This window comes from Podarcis cretensis (genome assembly GCF_951804945.1).
Source record: "Podarcis cretensis genome assembly, chromosome: 3".
In the NCBI taxonomy this organism is placed as follows: domain Eukaryota; kingdom Metazoa; phylum Chordata; class Lepidosauria; order Squamata; family Lacertidae; genus Podarcis; species Podarcis cretensis.
In genome coordinates, this window is record NC_137172.1 from 96,281,450 (window position 1) to 96,300,707 (window position 19,258).

Genomic DNA, 19,258 nt, shown 5'->3' on the forward strand with positions numbered 1-19,258 from the left:
AGTCTAACTCTGCATTTTGCCAGCCTCTCTTCTACCTCCAGGAGCAATCCAGCTGCACAAGTAACCCAATATTTGGGGGTCCATCAGCAAAGCTGAACCCAGCCCAAGAAATCCCCCATGGATATTCAAGCAATACCACGCCTCCTGCATTTGCATGCTATGTGGCGCGGCAAATTTATTTGGCTGACTGTCACACCTTCTCAGAAGGGCATTTCCCCTTCTCATCTGACTTGTCATCAGCCCTCCCCTTCCACCAAACCTTTTCATCCCACCATGGCATACTATTTTATAAGACCCTGTGGGCTAAACCACAGAGCCTAGGACTTGCCGATCAGAAGGTCAGCGGTTCGAATCCCTGCGACGGGGTGAGCTCCCGTTGTTCCATCCCTGCTCCTGCCCATCTAGCAGTTCGAAAGCACATCAAAGTGCAAGTAGATAAAGAGGTACCACTCCGGCGGGAAGGTAAACAGCGTTTCCATGCGCTGCTCTGGTTTGCCAGAAGTGGCTTAGTCATGCTGGCCACATGACCCAGAAGCTGTACGCCGGCTCCCTCGGCCAATAAAGTGAGATGGGAGCCGCAACCCCAGAGTCGGCCACGACTGGACCTAATGGTCAGGGGTCCTTTTACCTTTAATCTAGATGAACATGAGGGAATTACAGCACTGGGAATGATTCTTCTATCCGAATTATTTCCTCAAACATCCATATAAACATTTTAACTACTTTGAAGAAAGAGCTATTAGTCTTGTTTTCAAAAATGTTTATTTAAAACGAAACAGATCGTTATGTTAAATGTGTCACAGCCCAGGGCTTAATTTTAATTATCTGGTGATGAGAAACAATTCTAAGTGTTGGATTACAATTCTACTATTTGGACAGTGTCATGGGGGGGGGGGGAGAAATACTCCCGCAAATACAAGTACTACTGTACTGTTTCCCTTATAAAGGAATATTTTTTCCCATACAAAAGGCAACCTAAGTATGTATTTAGCCTATAATTTAGAACAGAACTGGAACGTTCCGAAACAGGGGAGTAGCAAACTTACTCCACCCAAAGCCACTCCAATGCCTCCTCTGGCAAATCTATACTACTGAGATTTTCACTGTACATCTATTAGTGAACACCAATATAGAACAGGGGTAGGCAGTATGATGTCCTCCAGATGTTGATGTCCTCCAACTCCCATTTGCATTGACAGCCCAGCACAAGGTGGGGAGGGCTGTTGTTGTTTAACCTCCCTGCACTGTACTGCTTGGAAAGTGTGTTGCTCCTACAATTCTCCCCACAACAAGTACCTCAAGATAGGAAAAAGGATGTGCTACTGCAAGTATTACACACACACACACACACAATAAATAAAGCTTAATTCAAGTATGTAAAAAAGCAGCGGGAATCCCTGTTAGTGGAATGCCAGCAGCCTCTCTTATGAGTTAAATTTCAGGCCTCAATTATTATTTTTTTAAGGTTAGCAGTAAAAAAAAAAAAGTGACAAATTTTCAGGCTTTTCTAATAACTTTGAGCTACATCTGCATCAAATTCAGTATTATGGAGCTAAATCACCCAGAGAGCCTTTTTTAAGGAATATGACACTTCCAGAAATTTTAAAGCAATTTTTAGGGTACATTTCAGAGCTCTAGCTCGGTGGGAGTTACCTGGTGAATTTCAATACCCAGTCAACTTTCTTTCACAAAACACCCGCAAAAATCACTTGTAAAAGTAAACATGTCGCATATGCAATTAAGAGTATCACACAATACTGGAATATTGTAGATACAGAAATTTATGATGCAACAACACCAGTGCAACCAGTTGCCAATTATGTAAGGGTAATGACAATATTGCCATTGACTGCCAAATGCAAAACTTACAGCCAAACTGGTACGTGAAATAACAATGACCTAGTGACTCACTGTTTTCTACACTGACATTTCTAAAATACAAATCAGATTAAGATTCCTTCTTCATTATTCCCCCTTAATTGTTTTGTATTTTCCTTCAGCCTGCTAGTGTTTACATCCTTCGCCTAATTCATACATCTGTTGGAAATTTTCTTTAACAGATAGGATTGTAAGGATTAAAATTGCTACATCAGAAGTAAACCCAAGTGGCCCCCCAACTTCACAACCCCGTTTAGATTAAGAAAGTGGGAACCATTTAGTTAATTTGAGAAGCAAGGGAAAGAGGTCAAATTTGCAATCACGAGGCTCAGGGTGGAGGTAATTTATTTTCACCATTGGTAGTAGCTTTTTTTAGGGCTTTAAACAACAACAACAACAACAACAACAACAACTTTATTGTGCTGTTGCCACAAGCAGTATCACCACCACCACCACAGCTTGTTTCTCATTGGCCTAGCTCCTACTGGGGAACTGGGTGCAGACGGAGGGAGAGTATAGCAGCTACCAATGGAGGCTATTGTATTTTTGTGGTGTCTGCCATTTCCACCCTTTGCAACAATGGTTTGGAACTAGTGCTGCATCCAGAGCATTGTGGGAAAGAAAATGGTGTCCAGACCACATACAGCTGTAGCAACACAATAAACTTAAAATTAAAAAAAGAAAGAAAAGAAGACTAGAAGAAACTACTGCTGCTACAGCTAAATGGATAACAATGGTCAATCTGTCTATCATGAAGACACAGCTTTTGGTGCAGAGTAATGGAAACAAGTGTATATAACACAGGGCAGAAGTTTGGATTTTCTATCTGATAATTCCATTACTCGTTGGTGTGTTTTGTCCCCCAAAGAAGCAGGACAAGAAAAAGTGTGGGCAATAATGGTCTTATCACAGCACCTTCATATCTCTGAAAAGAACTGTAATACGTTCAATGGTATGTATACATTTTTCCATGTCCTGCTATTGACTCTAGTCAAACAGGTCTGGCAGATTTTCGTAGTGCTTCAGACACCTGATTGACCAACAATTGCAGTAGGTCAAGAGAAATGAGAATGCGCTCCCAGAGCAACAATAGCTGTACCATACAACCTTAAACTCGAGTGGGGTGTGTGAAATGATCATGCATTTCCAACTGAATTTAGTATACAGGGATTATTTGCTGGTTTTAAAAACTGGAGGGGTGTGTGATTAGATTGATTTTTTAAAAAAAAGAATTACCCATGCACTTTCGAAGGTTTGACTGCTGTAATGCAGTCTATGAGGCTGTCTTTAAAGACATCTTGAATATTACCCTACACTACCTTATAAGAAAGGGTTTTATCCCTAAAAGGCAGTATATGCATTTATAGAAATAATATTATGAACAATGAAATGTTCATGGAGAAAAAAGATGATAGCATAAGAATAAAAATATATTCACCACAATAAGCGCAGGCTCAGACAGATTTTAGGACTCATTTTCATTTCCTTTTCTGTACCTTTTCCTCCCAAAAGAAAATGTAAAGTAGCTAACAGTAGCATACCAATATGAATACAATAATATAATATGCTTATTGACACTGGAGTGTCTTTCCTTTTTAGCATTACTGCAAACACGAATTTAATTTTTAACAGTTTTCCCACTAACTGAATTTTCAAGTTTCTCAAAAACAGTGGGGGGAATACAGAGGAGGTAAGGAATGTTTAGAAAATAGAGAGAGCAGTGATGCAAAGGGTGGACACATATCTTCTAACATCTGTGAAGCACATGCTCCTGGTGATGTAACGAACGGAGGGTGTGCCTTGGGATTACTAAAGGGCCAACAAATGGCAGGAAAGAACTAATATGTGGGTGAACCGCCTACAGCTTAACTTAGAGAGCTGCCTAATATCCTGGCTTGCTCTAAGGAATAAACAATTCGTGAAGGAGATGCAACACCCAGCTATGGAGATAAGATACTGGCAGCAGATTCCCTCCGAGCTAGAAACAGCCATGTCTGGCAATACCAATGAAATTAAGCTCTCGTGGGAAAAGAAACACCAGCCGTATAGGTGGTAAGCCCAGATTTGACGAGGGGAGAAGTTAGAAAATTTGAAATTAGATTGGGGTACTTGTGCAACGTATATTTCGCTGAGACTATGCCCTCCCCTTGCCCTATCCACCTTCAATGTATCTTGAAGTAGCTGATGCAACTTGATCAGCATGTTGCATGAATATGGAATCACCAGTCCAATTCACACACTGTAAGAATGGCTTATCTTTCTCTCTCATGGTGTGCACACTTACACATGCACACCCCAACCACAGTCTCCACAGATCAACTCGTACATCTCAGGCCATGAGCAAGGAGATCTACATAGAAAACGAGTTTAAATCATTCACACAATCATATATGAATTCTGTTCTGCTGCTAGAGGATAAGGTAAAGGTAAAGGTAAAGGTAAAGGGACCCTTGACCATTAGGTCCAGTCGTGGCCGACTCTAGGGCTGTGGCGCTCATCTCGCTTTATTGGCCGAGGGAGCGGGCGTACAGCGTCCGGGTCATGTGGCCAGCATGACTAAGCCGCTTCTGGTGAACCAGAGCAGCGCACGGAAACACCGTTTACCTTCCCGCCAGAGCAGTACCTATTTATCTACTTGCACTTTGACGTGCTTTCGAACTGCTAGGTTGGCAGTAGCAGGGACCAAGGAACGGGAGCTCACCCCGTCACGGGGATTCAAACCGCCGACCTTCTGATCGGCAAGTCCTAGGCTCTGTGGTTTAACCCACAGCGCCACCCGCATCCCATAGGGTTATTCATCACGGATTACACTTCACGGCAGAAAAGAGCGTTTGCTGGATAGTCCTGTGAGGCAGATCTGCTTGAATAACACAATTAATTAATTAAACTGGCATATACAGGGTGAGTCTTTTAAAGGAGGCCCCGTGGAACATGTGTACTCTGCATCCACGGGGCCTCTTCTAAAGGACTCACCCTGTATATATGGGGAATCATATAAAGCCACACCCGTTGACACACTAATTCAGCTTCTCTCTCACTCACAAATATTAAAAGATAATGGCAGAAAGCAAAATTAGTTTGAATTTGACCAACATTTCAATAAGCCTATCTTCCTTCTCTGTTAAGCAATACTTCAGCAGGTAAGGACAAGCCAGAGTTTCTGTTACACAACAGCAGATTCCCGTGATACACCTGATTACAATAAATGTCAGAGATGAACTTCCTCCTCAGCTCTTTTTAAAGAGCCTCACCCTTGCTTATTGTCATTTCTGAAGCTGTTTCAAGAGAGAAAATAAAATGCTACTTATGTGTGGCACCTGTTAATTTCATTAACTCCAAAAAGAAAGAAAGAGATTGAATAGAAGAGGTTCAGGTCCCCAAATCCTAACCTGAAAGACGAGGAAGCTGCTATTTTGGGCACGAAAGAAGGAGGGGTTTATTGAGAACTCAAATGCTTCATCTTGTAAGTCTCAAATAGGCACGACAGGTAAAATAGGACATATATCAAAATTATATATATCCATCCTTCAAAGCTTCAGTTACAGATAGGTAGCCGTGTTGGTCTGCCATAAAAGGTAAAGGTAAAGGTACCCCTGCCCGTACAGGCCAGTCTTGACAGACTCTGGGGTTGTGCGCCCATCTCACTTAAGAGGCCAGGGGCCAGCGCTGTCCGGAGACACTTCCGGGTCACGTGGCCAGCGTGACATCGCTGCTCTGGCCAGAGCCAGAGCCAGAGCCGCACACGGAAACGCCGTTTACCTTCCCGCTGGTAAGCGGTCCCTATTTATCTACTTGCACCCGGAGGTGCTTTCGAGCTGCTAGGTTGGCAGGCGCTGGGACCGAGCAGCGGGAGCGCACCCCGCCGCAGGGATTCGAACCGCCGACCTTTCGATCGGCAAGTCCTAGGTGCTGAGGCTTTAACCCACAGCGCCACCTGCGTCTGCCATAGTCAAAACAAAATAAAAAAATTCCTTCCAGTAGCACCTTAAAGACCAACTAAGTTAGTTCTTGGTATGAGCTTTCGTGTGCATGCGCACTTCTTCAGATACACTGAAACAGAAGTCACCGGACCCTTCTATATAGTGAGAAGGTGGGGAGGGGTATTACTCAGAAGGGTGGTGGGATTGGGTGATTGGCAGATAGCTGTGATGAGCCTGTTGACGACTCTTAACGACTGCAATAGGTCTTACAGGAAAAAGCGAGGGGTGAGAAGGTGAAAAATGGCTTTGTCATGTATAATGAGATAAGAATCCAATGTCTTTGTTCAGACCAGGTCTCTCCATGGTTTTAAGTTTGGTAATAAGTTGCAATTCAGCAGCTTCTCTTTCCAGTCTATATATGTTCTTCAAAGCTTCATTATCCTTCTGGTAAAATGAAAGCCAGATGCAGCATATTTGAGAAAAATAAACCATGATTTGAACACACACACCCCTACCTGACATAGAACATCCTGTTTGCCTGTCCATAACCACCACCTTTACTCACTTGGCTCACTAAAGCATCTCTGCCCAATTACAAGGAATAACTGGCATGAAATCAGGTTGTGTCATTGAGTCCAATGCAGGCAGGAATCAGAGGCAATCCATGTAAAGGACAGGTGGCAAGTGTCTTTCCAGTAGACAACCCGGATACTGGTGCTGTGGTCCAAAATGCTCTCCATGGCCAAGAGTGAAACAAGAACCTGCTTGGAAACAAAGCCTTACTTCCTTGTGAACAAGGACCTAGTTATGTCAATGTGGACTGGAAGCAGGGTACTACAGGAAAGGAATATAGTTTTGAGGACTGCCTATAAGTTCAGGAGAGAGAGGCAAAGAGGAAGGATCTCCTGAACTTCTCTCTAGAACCAGGAGTAGCAGAGAAATGAGGTCCATGGGCAATAGTGAAGTCTTTTCTTCCTCCTGAAGCCTCAGGCAACTGGTTGTAGTAGTCGGAAAGGAGAGTGTACAGCCACACACACATTTATGAACCCAGTGAATTTTGGAACTAACACAGTTAACTAACCCACAGCACTAGAGCAAAACACAGTTTTGTGCTTTGTGAATGACTCTACCCTAAGTCTTTTCACTCTGGTATTAAATGGCTGTCTTCAGATCTTCTAGCTCCTTCCAATAGCATCATAGGAAGCTTTTATTCGGTGAGGTGGCCGGTGCTGAATGCCACCAAGGAAGAATTTGTAATCCGAAATGAAAGGGTGAGGCACACTGAGGAGATGACTACTAATTACCATGCTGTCCCAACTTCTCCATTTCCCAAACAACACCTGGAGAACATTTAAGGAAGCAGTATCAAATGCTTTTAATCTTTCACTGCACAGTTTCTAGCCTACAGCTCCAGCACCTCAAGGCGTAAACACAGATGAAGGGAATCTTTTTCAAGACACAGTTTCACCAGGAACTTTAAGATGGATATGCAACATGAAGTATAGGAAACATCTGAAAAATGATTAAATAATAATAAATAATAATAATAATAATAATAATAATAATAATAATAATTTTAAAAACTTTATGCTCACAGTATTTACAAGATTCTAATACAGAAGAAAAATATTCATGGAAATTCTATGGCAGTGGACCAAACAAGGAAAGAGCTATTATCCTATGAAAATGGTAAGATTTATTACTTGTATGCAAACATTTAGAATGGATTAGAATATGCCCAACAATCTATATAGTAAGGTAGGGGCGGTCAACCCTTTGGGGCTAGTGGGCATATACAGTATAGCATTTTGAGGATGTGCTATATGTGCCAGTCGTGAAACAGCTGCTGTGGGGGTGGGAAGGCGTAATATGAAATAGTCAGCACTTCCAGAAGAGACAAAAAAGGAACAGGAGAAAATGATGTAGGTGTTCTCTCCCATCAACAGGGAAAAGGCCCTTATACTAACAACCACCACACTTGTGCACAGAGAAAAAGCTGGCTGTACCTCTCCTCCACTTGGAATGGATGGACATCCAGTCCTGGTATCCAGTGAAATGTGGACATGTTTAAGGAGGTGTGCTCAATGTAGGAGCGACCAAGTCACTGCAGATGTGAGCTGACCAGGAAGAGCAAGCAGCCTCTTATACATTGTGGATTTTTGCGGGCATATTTACTGAGACCTTTCATGGGCACCACAGGGGATATGGGCTGCCTCCAGTATATTAAAATAACTGTATACAAATCTCACTAACTACAAGCAATTGTCACAAAACTGAACTAAACATTTAGCTAGCTTGAACTTACTTGCAGATACAGTAGCTTGAAACAATGAACATACAGAGAGCTGCAGAATTTATAGATAAGCGCCCATCAGAATTTAGAATCCAAATGTAAATTACAAAAATAAGTACAGCAATCATTTTTACTAGGCCAAGTTATGTTGGGAGAACAGAAAGGAACATCTCCCAATAAACAAAGGACTTTCCCCCCAGGTGGAATGGGTGGGGTGTCCCAATTCCTGCACACAGGCTGAGCAACGCTGCCTGCCATCATAAAATACAGTGGTGCCCCACAAGACGAATGCCTCACAAGACGAAAAACCCGCTAGACGAAAGGGTTTTCCGTTTTTCGAGGCGCTTCGCAAGACGAATTTCCCTATGGGCTTGCTTCGCAAGACGAAAACGTCTTGCGAGTCTTTTCCCTTTCCCCCCCCTTTTCTAAGCCGCTAATAGCCGCTTAGCCGCTAATAGTCGCTAAGCCGCTAATAGCGCTAATCCGCTAATAGGGATGCTTCGCAAGACGAAAAAACCACTAGACGAAGAGACTCGCGGAACGGATTATTTTCGTCTTGCGAGGCACCACTGTATGTTTTTGCCCCAGTAAAGCCACAGAATCAGAAGCCTTGGTGGAAAGAGAAGCTGGGATTGGCTAGAGACAATTTGCTGCCTGAGGTTAAGGACAACATGGCACCCCCATTTTGCTAGCTGACAAAACTAGCAGGCAAACTTTTTGGGTTCAACTTCAAGTCTTCTCTGCGATGGTGACTCACTCTTGCAAGTTTGCACCTGCTCTGTATATCTCCCGAGTGAAAAAGGCACCTCTGCACATCTTAAACACACATTCTTGCTGTTCACAACTATTCACAACAACGCAATGTGGTGCTGACAAATCTCGGAACGGCAGTGCCCCAAAACACAACTAAGCAAACTAAGTAGGAGTAGTGGCATAGTAGCTATGGCAGAACAATAGATGTATCTAAGGAGAGCTATGGTGCAGGATGTAAAACAGCAGTGGCAAAACCTCTTGCTAGAAAAGAAATTTACCGTATTTTTCGCTCTATAACACGCACCCGACCGTAACACGCACATAATTTTTAGAGGAGGAACACAAGAAAAAAATATTCTAAACGAAACAGTGGATGTATGATTTTTGTGGTTCATGCTGTGGCCACAGACATGTGATCTGACAGTGAGTTTGGAGTAGCCCAATGCAAAAATCCTGAGGATCCATGTGGATCCATGCTTTGTAACCACGTTTTTGCACCACTGCGGCCCCAGGCAACAGTGGGTGTGTGTGTTTTTTTTGGTGCAAGATGTAGCCATGGACATGTTATGTGATCTGATGGTGAATATGGGGTGACCCAGTGCAAAAATCCTGAGGATCCATGTGGATCCATGCTTTGTAACCACGTTTTAAGTGGGGAAGGAAGGAAAAGCACTCAAGGGACAAGGAGAAGGATGCTGCTAATAATGCAGAAGAGGGGTTTAAGGGGAGAAGAAGCATGCGTGGGGTGGGTGGAGAAGGATGCTGCTAATAATGAAGAAGAGGGGTACAAGGGGAGAAGGCTCCTCTCTTCTCCCACTTTGCTCATTTAAAGCAAGCAGGCTCTGCTTTTCTCCCTCCTCCCCGCTCATCCCTGGCTTAGCGAGCTGAAAAACTTTGCTGCTATTTAGCGAGCTGAGTGGGGAGGAGAGAGGGACAGAGAGCCTGCTTGCTTTAAAGGAACCAACTGGACAGGAGCTGCTTACACTCGTGTAAGCGGCTCCTCTCCTCTCCCGCTTTACTCCTTTAAAGCAAGCAGGCTCTCTGTCCCTCTCTCCTCCCCACTCAACGGCTCTTCTCCCGCTTTGCTGTTTCAAAGCGAGCCACGGAGGAGGGAAGGAAGGGGAACCATGGATCCTCTGCTCAGGAATGCAGCAGATCCCCCCCGCCACCCGTAGGCATTCCCTCCATAACACGCACAGACATTTCCCCTTACTTTCTAGGAGGAAAAAAAGTGAGTGTTATGGTGCCAAAAATACTGTATTCCCTACTGGGCGGGGGGAGAACCCTGTTTTAACCAGAAGTTTCAGTGTAAAACCCTTCTCACTAATGGAGAAAGCCCCTCTGAATCAGCTGATCGGTGCTGGTGGTATTCATTCAAAGGAGGAATGTTTTGAAAAACCATCTCTCCAACTTAAAATGCTCCCCATTTTACATGGCTGCAATGCAAAAAAGAGAGAAGAAGAAGAAGAAGAAGAAGAAGAAGAAGAAGAAGAAGAAGAAGAAGAAGAAAGAGCTGACTACCACAGATTAAATAAACGGTGAGAGCACTGGGGGGAATAGCAGATAGTAATAACAGACATTAGACAATGCCTGGGAGGAACCAGTGAGGCTAAAGAGCATTTCCAGAAATTGTAAGATCAGTAAGAAAAATCTACTTTTAATTCATCAGAGCCACCATACATGTATGTAACGGGTAAACATTTTCACAGAAGGTAGATGAATGAAGGTCACCTTTACATGGAAGATCTTGCAGTCCTTCCCATATACCTTCATCTCCTCTGGGAAATCTTTATAAGCATTCAAGTAAGGGATGTGGCCATCCATTACCAGCCTAAATGAAAGGAGTAGATGTAAAATCAAGATGTACATACTGATTTTAGTTCAAACCGCATGACAAGACACAGATACAAAGCTAAAACGTAACAGCTGAGTGAAATCACGAATCCCTGCTAAATATTACATTTAAAATATATTTAATTAATGAGAGCAAAAGTAGAAACCCATCCATATTGCACTGTTAAACAGTGGTGTGCAATTATTGGAAGTGGGCACGTCTATGCAGAAATATCAATCAGTGCAAAAAGAAGGGGATGCTTGGAAGAAACAGCCCTTTGGTTAACTCTGACAATTGCAGACTTCTATTCTTCTAGTCAATTAGTAAAGAGGAATTTTGAAAAGCCTACACTTTCCAAACTAAAAAAAGCAGTTTTTAGATCTTCATAAATTGATTAGCTTGTAAAAACACGAGGAAGGGTGAATGTCGAGCTAAGCCAAAGTCCACAACTAAGCTTGTATTGCCTAAGAAATTGCAAAATTGGGGTAGATAATTTTTGATCTCACACTTTAAAAAAAAATATTTGCCACTGCTAGTTAGGAGTTGAAAATCACAGAATGTAGCCAGCCACAACTTTGAAAGCCATGTTACCAGCCAAGTGCATATGGCCTCTGTGAGGGAAAGGTTTGTTTTGCTGGGCAGGTTTGGGTCACCTAGTGTTTTCTTTTTCTTTTTCCCTGCCAGCAAATGGTTAGCGAACGGCAGCTTCTGATTGGCCGGGGTTCCAGGGGAGGGAGCAAATGGTTAGCGAACGGCAGCTTCTGATTGGCCGGGGTTCCAGGGGAGGGAGTCGAAAGGAGAGGTTTTTGGAGAGACAGGTTTTAGGTTGGGAGATAGGGAGTGAGAGGAGAGAGTTGGTTCTGGGTAGAAACATCCACTCTGAGGAATACAGTCATACTTCGGGTTGAAGTTGCTTCAGCTTGAGCGCTTTTGGGTTGCGCTTCGCGGTGACCCAGAAGTAACGGAACACATTACTTCCAGGTTTCACCGCTCGCGCATGCACAGACGGTCAAAATGAACTCACGCACATGCACGGAAGCGGCAAATTGCGACCCACAGATGCGGGTTGCGTTCACTTCAGGATGTGAATGGGGCTCCGGAATGGATCCCGTTCGTATCCAGGGGTACCACTGTATATCAAAAGCTAGATAAGGAAGTCTCTGAGCTTAGTGTGAAGGACAGCGTGTGGTGTCCTGTGATAATAATAGGCCAGGAATTAACTGGGAGGCTGAGGCTGAGCCAGGTGAAGTAGAAGCTGGAAAGATAAAGTCTACTTAGGACTCAATCCGGTCAGGAGGGGAGAGATTCTTCTAGAACAGGCATGGCCAAACTTGGCCCTCCAGCTCTTTTGGGATTACAATTCCCATCATCTCTGACCACTGGTCCTGTTAGCTAGGGATGATGGGAGTTGTAGTCCTAAAAGAGCTGGAGGGCCAAGTTTGGCCATGCTTGTTCCTGAAAGAAAAGTCTCCCAAACCAGTTAAGAGGGGTGTGGTGATCCCTTGGGTCTGTTACCTCAGGAGTAGGTTTGTCAAAGGGATGGGTAACTGACAGGAAGTACCACCTTGTTTAAGAACCAAAGTATTAAGCGGCAACAGCTGTGCAACAACTGAGAAAGAACTGAAGTGAAATAACTAGAAATAAGCTGAGCATTTACCCTTTAGTCTAAAAACCTGTAAAATCTACCTGAAGCAAAGTAACTGAACATAAGCCAACTGAAGTTTAAAAGAAGCTGTGCTTGATTAGGAGTCCATAACATCAGTTAGATTTAGTATAAATATTATTAGGTGAACGGTTACCTGAAAAAACATTATATCTGAAGTATCCTTTGTTTTACCCACTTTGTGTCATAAACTTCCTATGTTTAATAAAATATGTCTTGTTTATTTGATCAAATCCTGCCTGAGACTCCAAATCATTAAGTTTTCCCTCACACAAGTCCCCCCACTAGATAATCTGGGGCAATTTGTAGAGATTTGTGTAACTGGTGTACTGTGAGGTAGTCACACTGTATTTAAGTGAGGGCCGGCCCAATGGCACCAGGGGGAAAGTGCCGTTGCGTCGTCGCAGCCTCCAAGTTAATCTATTCCACTGGTCTTCAACTTGTGGGTCAGGGCCCACTGTGTAGGGATGGGAAACCTCTGGCCCTCCAGATGTTGTTGTACTCCCAACTCCCATCAGTCCCAACCAGTATAGCCAACGATCAGGGAAGTCCAACAATATTTGGCCTATCCTAATGCAGCACGTGTGTATATGTATACGCATGTGTGTATATATATGTGTGTGTGTGTGTAGACAGACAGACAGACAGACAGACAGACAGACAGACAGATACATGTGGGTTCCTAAATCCATAGTTAGGCTAATGGTAGTCCCAGCTTGAAAAGGTTGAAGAGTGTCCATCTTGTGGCATGCTCCCCCTCTAAACTCCACATGCATACTTCTCCAGATTCCTTTTGTAAGCAGTGAAAACACTGTTATTCTGATGGCTATTTAGGCACTAGTGAATGCTGCTGTTTCAATTGGTTTCAGCTAGTTTCATTTTAATTTTTTGTACTAGTTGAATTACCGTATTTTTCGCCCTATAAGACACACTTTTCCCCCTCCAAAAATGAAGGGGAAATGTGTGTGTGTCCTATGGGGCGAATGCAGGCTTTCGCTGAAGCCTGGAGAGCGAGGGGGGTCGGTGCGCACCGACCCCTCTCGCTCTCCAGGCTTCAGGAAGCTATCCGCTAGCCGTGGGAGAGCTTGCCGGCACCCAGATGCTTCCCCCACCCCCGTCCCACACCTGGGGGGAAAATATATTTTTTTTCTTTATTTTCCCCCCAAAAAACTAGGTGCGTCCTATGGGCCGGTGCGTCCTATGGGGCGAAAAATACGGTATATTGTTGTATTGTCTGCATCAATGAAGGGTTGAGAACAACTGTCTGGTGAAATGTGAGTTTGTTTATTTTTTTAAAGCAGGGCTTTTTTCCAGCCAGAACTCACTGGAACTCAGTTCCAGCACCTCTCAGGTGGGTGCCACTGCCATTCTAAGAGAAAAAGGGACGTGAGTTCCGGTTCCTCTTTTTCTAGGAAAGTAGCTCTGTAAAAAAGCAAATCTTATTCACAACTGACCTAGAAAAGTGATAAAACTATTTAGTTAATCACATTTTATTCTACCTAAATACAAAAAGCTGTAGTTAAAGGCAGAATGGAAAGCAGGCTTTAAAAACAAAATACTTTATTAGATACTGTTCTTACCTTAAGAGATGTGATAATGTAATTGATTCCCTCAACCAGAGCAATGCCAAATAGCAGAAAGCCAGGGTCATCGGCATTGACATTCTAATCTCTCCTTTCTTCATTTTCTGTAAATATGAGCCAGCATCCACTGATCCAGACCAGAAAGATTTTCCTGTGGAAATAATTCAAGCACGGTAAAAGGAAGCTAGCCCAAACTACAGACTATACTGGATCAATATACAAAGGAGGTTGTACCTGACCAAGTCATACCCAAAATAAACCCACTGAACTCAACGGACTTTAGTTGTTACTAACCTATCCATTAACTTCAATGAGTCTACACTGAGTTTGACATGGATAGTTGAGTACAACTCACTGATAAAAAGGAACTGAAAACCTATCATAACATACAGTCATACCTCTGGTTAAACACTTCAGGTTGTGTTTTTTCAGGTTACAGACCGCCGAAACCTGGAAGAACCAGAACGGGTTACTTCCGGGTTTCAGTGGTCGTGCATGCACAGAAGCGCTAAATTGCTCTTTGCGCATGCGCAGAAGCGACAAATCGCAACCTGCGAGTGCGAAGACGAAGGTTGCCAACACTGCGGGCTGCGAATGTGCATCCCGCACAGGTCACGTTCGCAACCCGAGTGTCCACTGTACTTCGTTCCAAGACCAAGTGGCTGCTCAGTTAGCTTGATAACATTCTGCCACAAGCAGAGAACAGACATAGACAATGCTCAAGCAACTGAGCCAAACTATGCAATGAAGCCGAAGGGTTTTAATTCTCTTTAAATCCTATGCAAGTGAAAACTTAATAGTGTGTCTGGATTGGGGGGGGCAGGTTGTTTTCAAATCTTAAGAGCAAATCTCATCTCACATCAATAAATGCATTTTCCTAACTTAACAGATGGGAAATGGAGAATGAAAGAACAAAGACAGCTGTCGAAACCACAAATTAGAGCTTGGCTCAAAAGGTGTGTGCGAGCACATCAGCAGATTACACCTCTACAAAAGATTTCCCTTCTCAGCATAGCCAGGAGGATAGCAAGGGAAATGACGTAATCTTTAAAGCTTTAAAACAAATTATTATGTGCAGCTTCACTTAAAGTACAACTGTTCTATACAAGTAAACCTTGTTCTTGGCTAAAAATACAGTGGTGCCCCGCAAGACGAATGCCTCGCAAGACGGAAAACCCGCTAGACGAAAGGGTTTTCCGTTTTTCAAGGCGCTTCGCAAGACGAATTTCCCTATGGGCTTGCTTGTGATTTTTTGGGGCTTGCTTGTGATTTTTGAGTCTTGTGATTTTTTTCGCTTTTTTCTCCCTTTTTCTAAGCCGCTAATCCGCTAATAGCCGCTAATAGCGCTAAGCCGCTAAGCCGCTAATAGGGTTGCTTCGCAAGACGAAAAAACCGCAAGACGAAGAGACTCGCGGAACGGATTATTTTCGTCTTGCGAGGCACCACTGTAAAGCAGAAAAGTGGACCAACTAGAAAAAATTGACATAAGTTTTCTTACAAAGAGGAAAACCTCAAAAAAAAAATCACTTCACACCAATGTGTGCAGAAGTGATACAGGAAAATTCAGCCAATGAAATACTGTAAGCCTGCAACTTATGCAGGGGTTACGTTCCAGGGATCGTGCCTAAAAGCCAAAATTGTGTATAGTCAAAATCCATTGGGTTCAATGGCTGTCCCCTTTTCACCCATTTTTATTTTAAAAAATTGCTACACACATAAAGCTGAATTCACACAGGTTAAATGCATGTAAATTGCAGGCTTGCTGAATGACAATTTAACGATGAAAAAAGGGAAGGGAAAAAAACTTTTGGAGACAAAGCATAAAAAGAATGTAAATCAGCAGCTATCATTCCCAGAGACTCAGATTTTATACTGCTAATAGGGCAGGTGGAGGCCAGTATTCTACATGCAGCTTACACACAGAATCATAGAACTGTAGCGTTGGAAGGGGCCATTAGGGTCATCAAGTCCAACCCCCGCAATGCAGGAATCTTTCACCCAACGTGGGGCTCAAACCCACAACCCTGAAATTAAGAATCTTGTGCTCTGCCAACTGAGCTATCCCAGCTCTATACACCCACGTATCTTTATACAGCTCAGGACGATGAATCATTCTCATAATGCCATATAAACTCCTTATGAAAACAAAAAGGAATATCTAAACAGCAAGAAACATGTAACAAGTTAGGCTGCATAATAAGAAAAAAAGTCAAAGACTGCAAAGTTCAGAAATTCATGAAGGCATTTTATAACAAAACATTGAAATCAAATATCTCTAGTCACCACTTTAAGACAAATGAATATGCTTATTTGCAAAGTAACTGGAAGATGTAACTCCAAAATAAAATACCAATGTGGAAAAAAACAGAGGTGAAGAAAGCATTCATAGTTTTGTGACTTATTATTTCTAAGCCCTTTTGAAAATTATTATATGAGCACATGGAGGTACATGGAATACTGTCCTCCCCCTTTTATTTTCAAAACAACCCTACAGGGTAGGTTGGGCTAAGAAATGTTAAAAGGCTGAAGGCGATCCAGTGAGCTTTAAGGCTGACTAGGGAATCCACAATTTTAATCCAACACTCTTAATAAGAAAGCCATGCTAACTTTCTATTTTTGAAGAGATTACTCAACCCCAAATATGAATAATAACAACAACATTCGTAACAATAATAGTATCACACCAGCGGCAGCCTGTTCACATAAGTGACTTGCAATTAAAGTTTTAGAGAAAAACCACATGCAGGCATGTGACAATCCCAACAGTGTTTTTGTGTGCGCTCGTTTCCCCCCAAATAACGATTATGTACTATTCACATTTCCTATAAGACAGCATGGACAGTGATTTGTTAAAATTACTAATAACAGCAGCTCCACCGCACTGAGTATCATTTTGCCTTTACTGCCTCTGAACAAAGCGAATGAAAATAGTTACTAAGAAAACACCCTCTACTGCATGGCTTCTAAAAGCTTAGAAGGAAACACAAGAGCTGCTTTGAATGTCTATTGTGTATATGTGAGTCACAGCACAAAAAGCATGAACCTCAGGTAATCCTTTCAGTCATCAGTTTCGCCTTTTTCATGTATAGACTGTGTCTCAAGAGCACTGATGATAGAAACTCTACTGCTTATTCCATATTCAGTCTGATTTACAATAATCCTTGTGTTCTATTCGTAGCCATCCTGTTAACACAGCAGCTTTGCATTTTATTTGTTCTGGATTATGCAGGGCATATTAGGCAGTCAGCATTAAACCTAACTCAACATACAATTTAAGACATGTCATAACAGCCTACGAATTTAATAGGCTTCCCAAACAATGTCTGTATACTGCACCAAATGGAGGGTTTCAACCAGCCAGCTTGGAGAACAATGACCAGGCAGTCAGTAGATATAAACATCTAAAAACCCCAAGCATCACATAATGCCTAATTGTTACAGAAACAGATTTTAAGCTCCCATTTGTCAGCCGCTAAGCAATATGGTGAAAATATGCCATTCCTGAGTTTGAGGAATCCTTTTTCATTCCCGTCCCATTACTACTCACCTACAAAAAATTATTTTACAACATAGATACTCTTAAAATAATGTCTTAAAAGCACACTCTACAAGCAAGCAAGATCACACAATGCTGGGACGTTGCTAGGATTTGCAAGATAGAACACTTTCCGGGTTTGTCACCTCATCAATTTCCATTTGTGAATCCTAAGGATTAGTTATAAATGACCAGCCTAAATAATGATAAAACCACACACAACAAAAGTGTACATTATGCCCCCAGATGTCACCATGAACCAAAAAATGCCGCTCTAAAATTTCCCCCACGCGGGTGGCGCTGTGGGTAAAACCTCAGTGCCTAGGACTTGCTGATCGTATGGTCGGCGGTTCGAATCCCCGCAGCGGGGTGAGCTCCCGTCTTTCGGTCCCAGCACCTGCCCACCTAGCAGTTCGAAAGCACTCCTAAGTGCAAGTAGATAAATAGGTACCGCTTTATAGCAGGAAGGTAAACAGCGTTTCTGTGTGCTGCGCTGGTGCTGGCTCGCTCACCAGAGCAGCTTTGTCACGCTGGCCACGTGACCCGGAAGTGTCTCCGGACAGTGCTGGCTCCCGGCCTCTTAAGTGAGATGAGCGCACAACCCTAGAGTCGGACACGACTGGCCCGCACGGACAGGGGTACCTTTACCTTAAAATTTCCCCCAGTTCTTATCTTCAGCACTGGTTCAGTCACAGACCCAACCCCCCTCATCTGAACTGTACAAAATATTCAGCCTTTGTACTGCTTTTCCATATGCCCTGCAACCACTTACCGTAATCCACTTAAACCAGATTCCCCTTACTCTTGAAAATTTAACTTTACAAATCTGGACATGCTGTTGAGGACACAAAGCACTACAACATTTTCAGACTTTTCACTGAAGCTAAGGCTGGAATTTTTTAATTACTATGATTAAAATAAAAACATTCTAAGTCTGCTACATACAGAGGACTAGGGTAAATTAGGTTCCAGGGATAGTGTGTAAATCCAAAATTGTGTATAGCCAGAATAACCCTGAAGACGGCACATGGATCAGGCACTCTCTGGAAGTCTTCCTGTAAGATGTTGGAGAACCCCATAAGACCTCATGAAGGCCTCCAGAGCCTACATGAGATCTTCCCAGAGCCCAGTAAGCAAGTTTGAGAGATTAAAAGGTCTTTCTTCACCACAAAAACCTGGCGTAGAAAGAGCTTTTAAGCTCTCCACCTTGGATGCATCTAATTTGTGCCATCGCAGCTGGCTGGCAGCCCAGAGCATAAAGCTGTGATCATGGAAATTAAATGCACGCGTGTTGCTAGTCCACTGTATGTTAGTCATTAAGATACAGCTTTTAAGCACACCAGAGTAGCCAGAGGATAAAATGTTTTCATTTCTAAACTAACTGTTCAAGGTACGTTTAGTCTTACCTGACAAATTGCTAGTAGAAGAAAAACCTCCCATGCTAGATTCGGATACCACATCTGTATCACTCGCAGAGGAAGCCAAGCCAAGAATTCTAGTAATTTCTAGCTCCCTGTCGACATCAGTATCCGAGTCGCACGTCTGTTTTCAAAATAAAACAGTGGTGTAAGACTCCCAACGGCACAGCTCTAAACCATGGCACGGTTACATTTTCAAAAGGAATTCCCTCTTCCTTAAAACAGTTTTATCAGAAAAATATTCTGCTGCAGTCAGTAATGATCACCAGGTTTCAATAAAAGTGATAAATATGTGGTTATAAGTTAGTTTGCAAAGTAAAACAGCAATCTTTAAATACCGCATTTTTCGCCCTATAGGACGCACTGTCCCATAAGGCGCAC

General features: G+C 42.9%; 1 protein-coding gene across 2 annotated transcripts in view; it reads right to left on the reverse strand.

Moving 5' to 3' along the window:
- Positions 1–19,258, reverse strand: part of TAF1B (TATA-box binding protein associated factor, RNA polymerase I subunit B) — a 39,343-nt gene that overhangs the window by 13,386 nt on the left and 6,699 nt on the right. For both annotated transcript variants that reach the window (XM_079969888.1, XM_079969889.1), the window contains exons 6-8: positions 18,866–19,001; positions 13,922–14,075; positions 10,576–10,675 (exon numbers count right to left, since the gene is read on the reverse strand). In XM_079969888.1, coding sequence (XP_079826014.1) covers positions 10,576–10,675; positions 13,922–14,075; positions 18,866–19,001 — 390 coding nt within the window. The remainder of the gene's footprint in view (positions 1–10,575; positions 10,676–13,921; positions 14,076–18,865; positions 19,002–19,258) is intronic.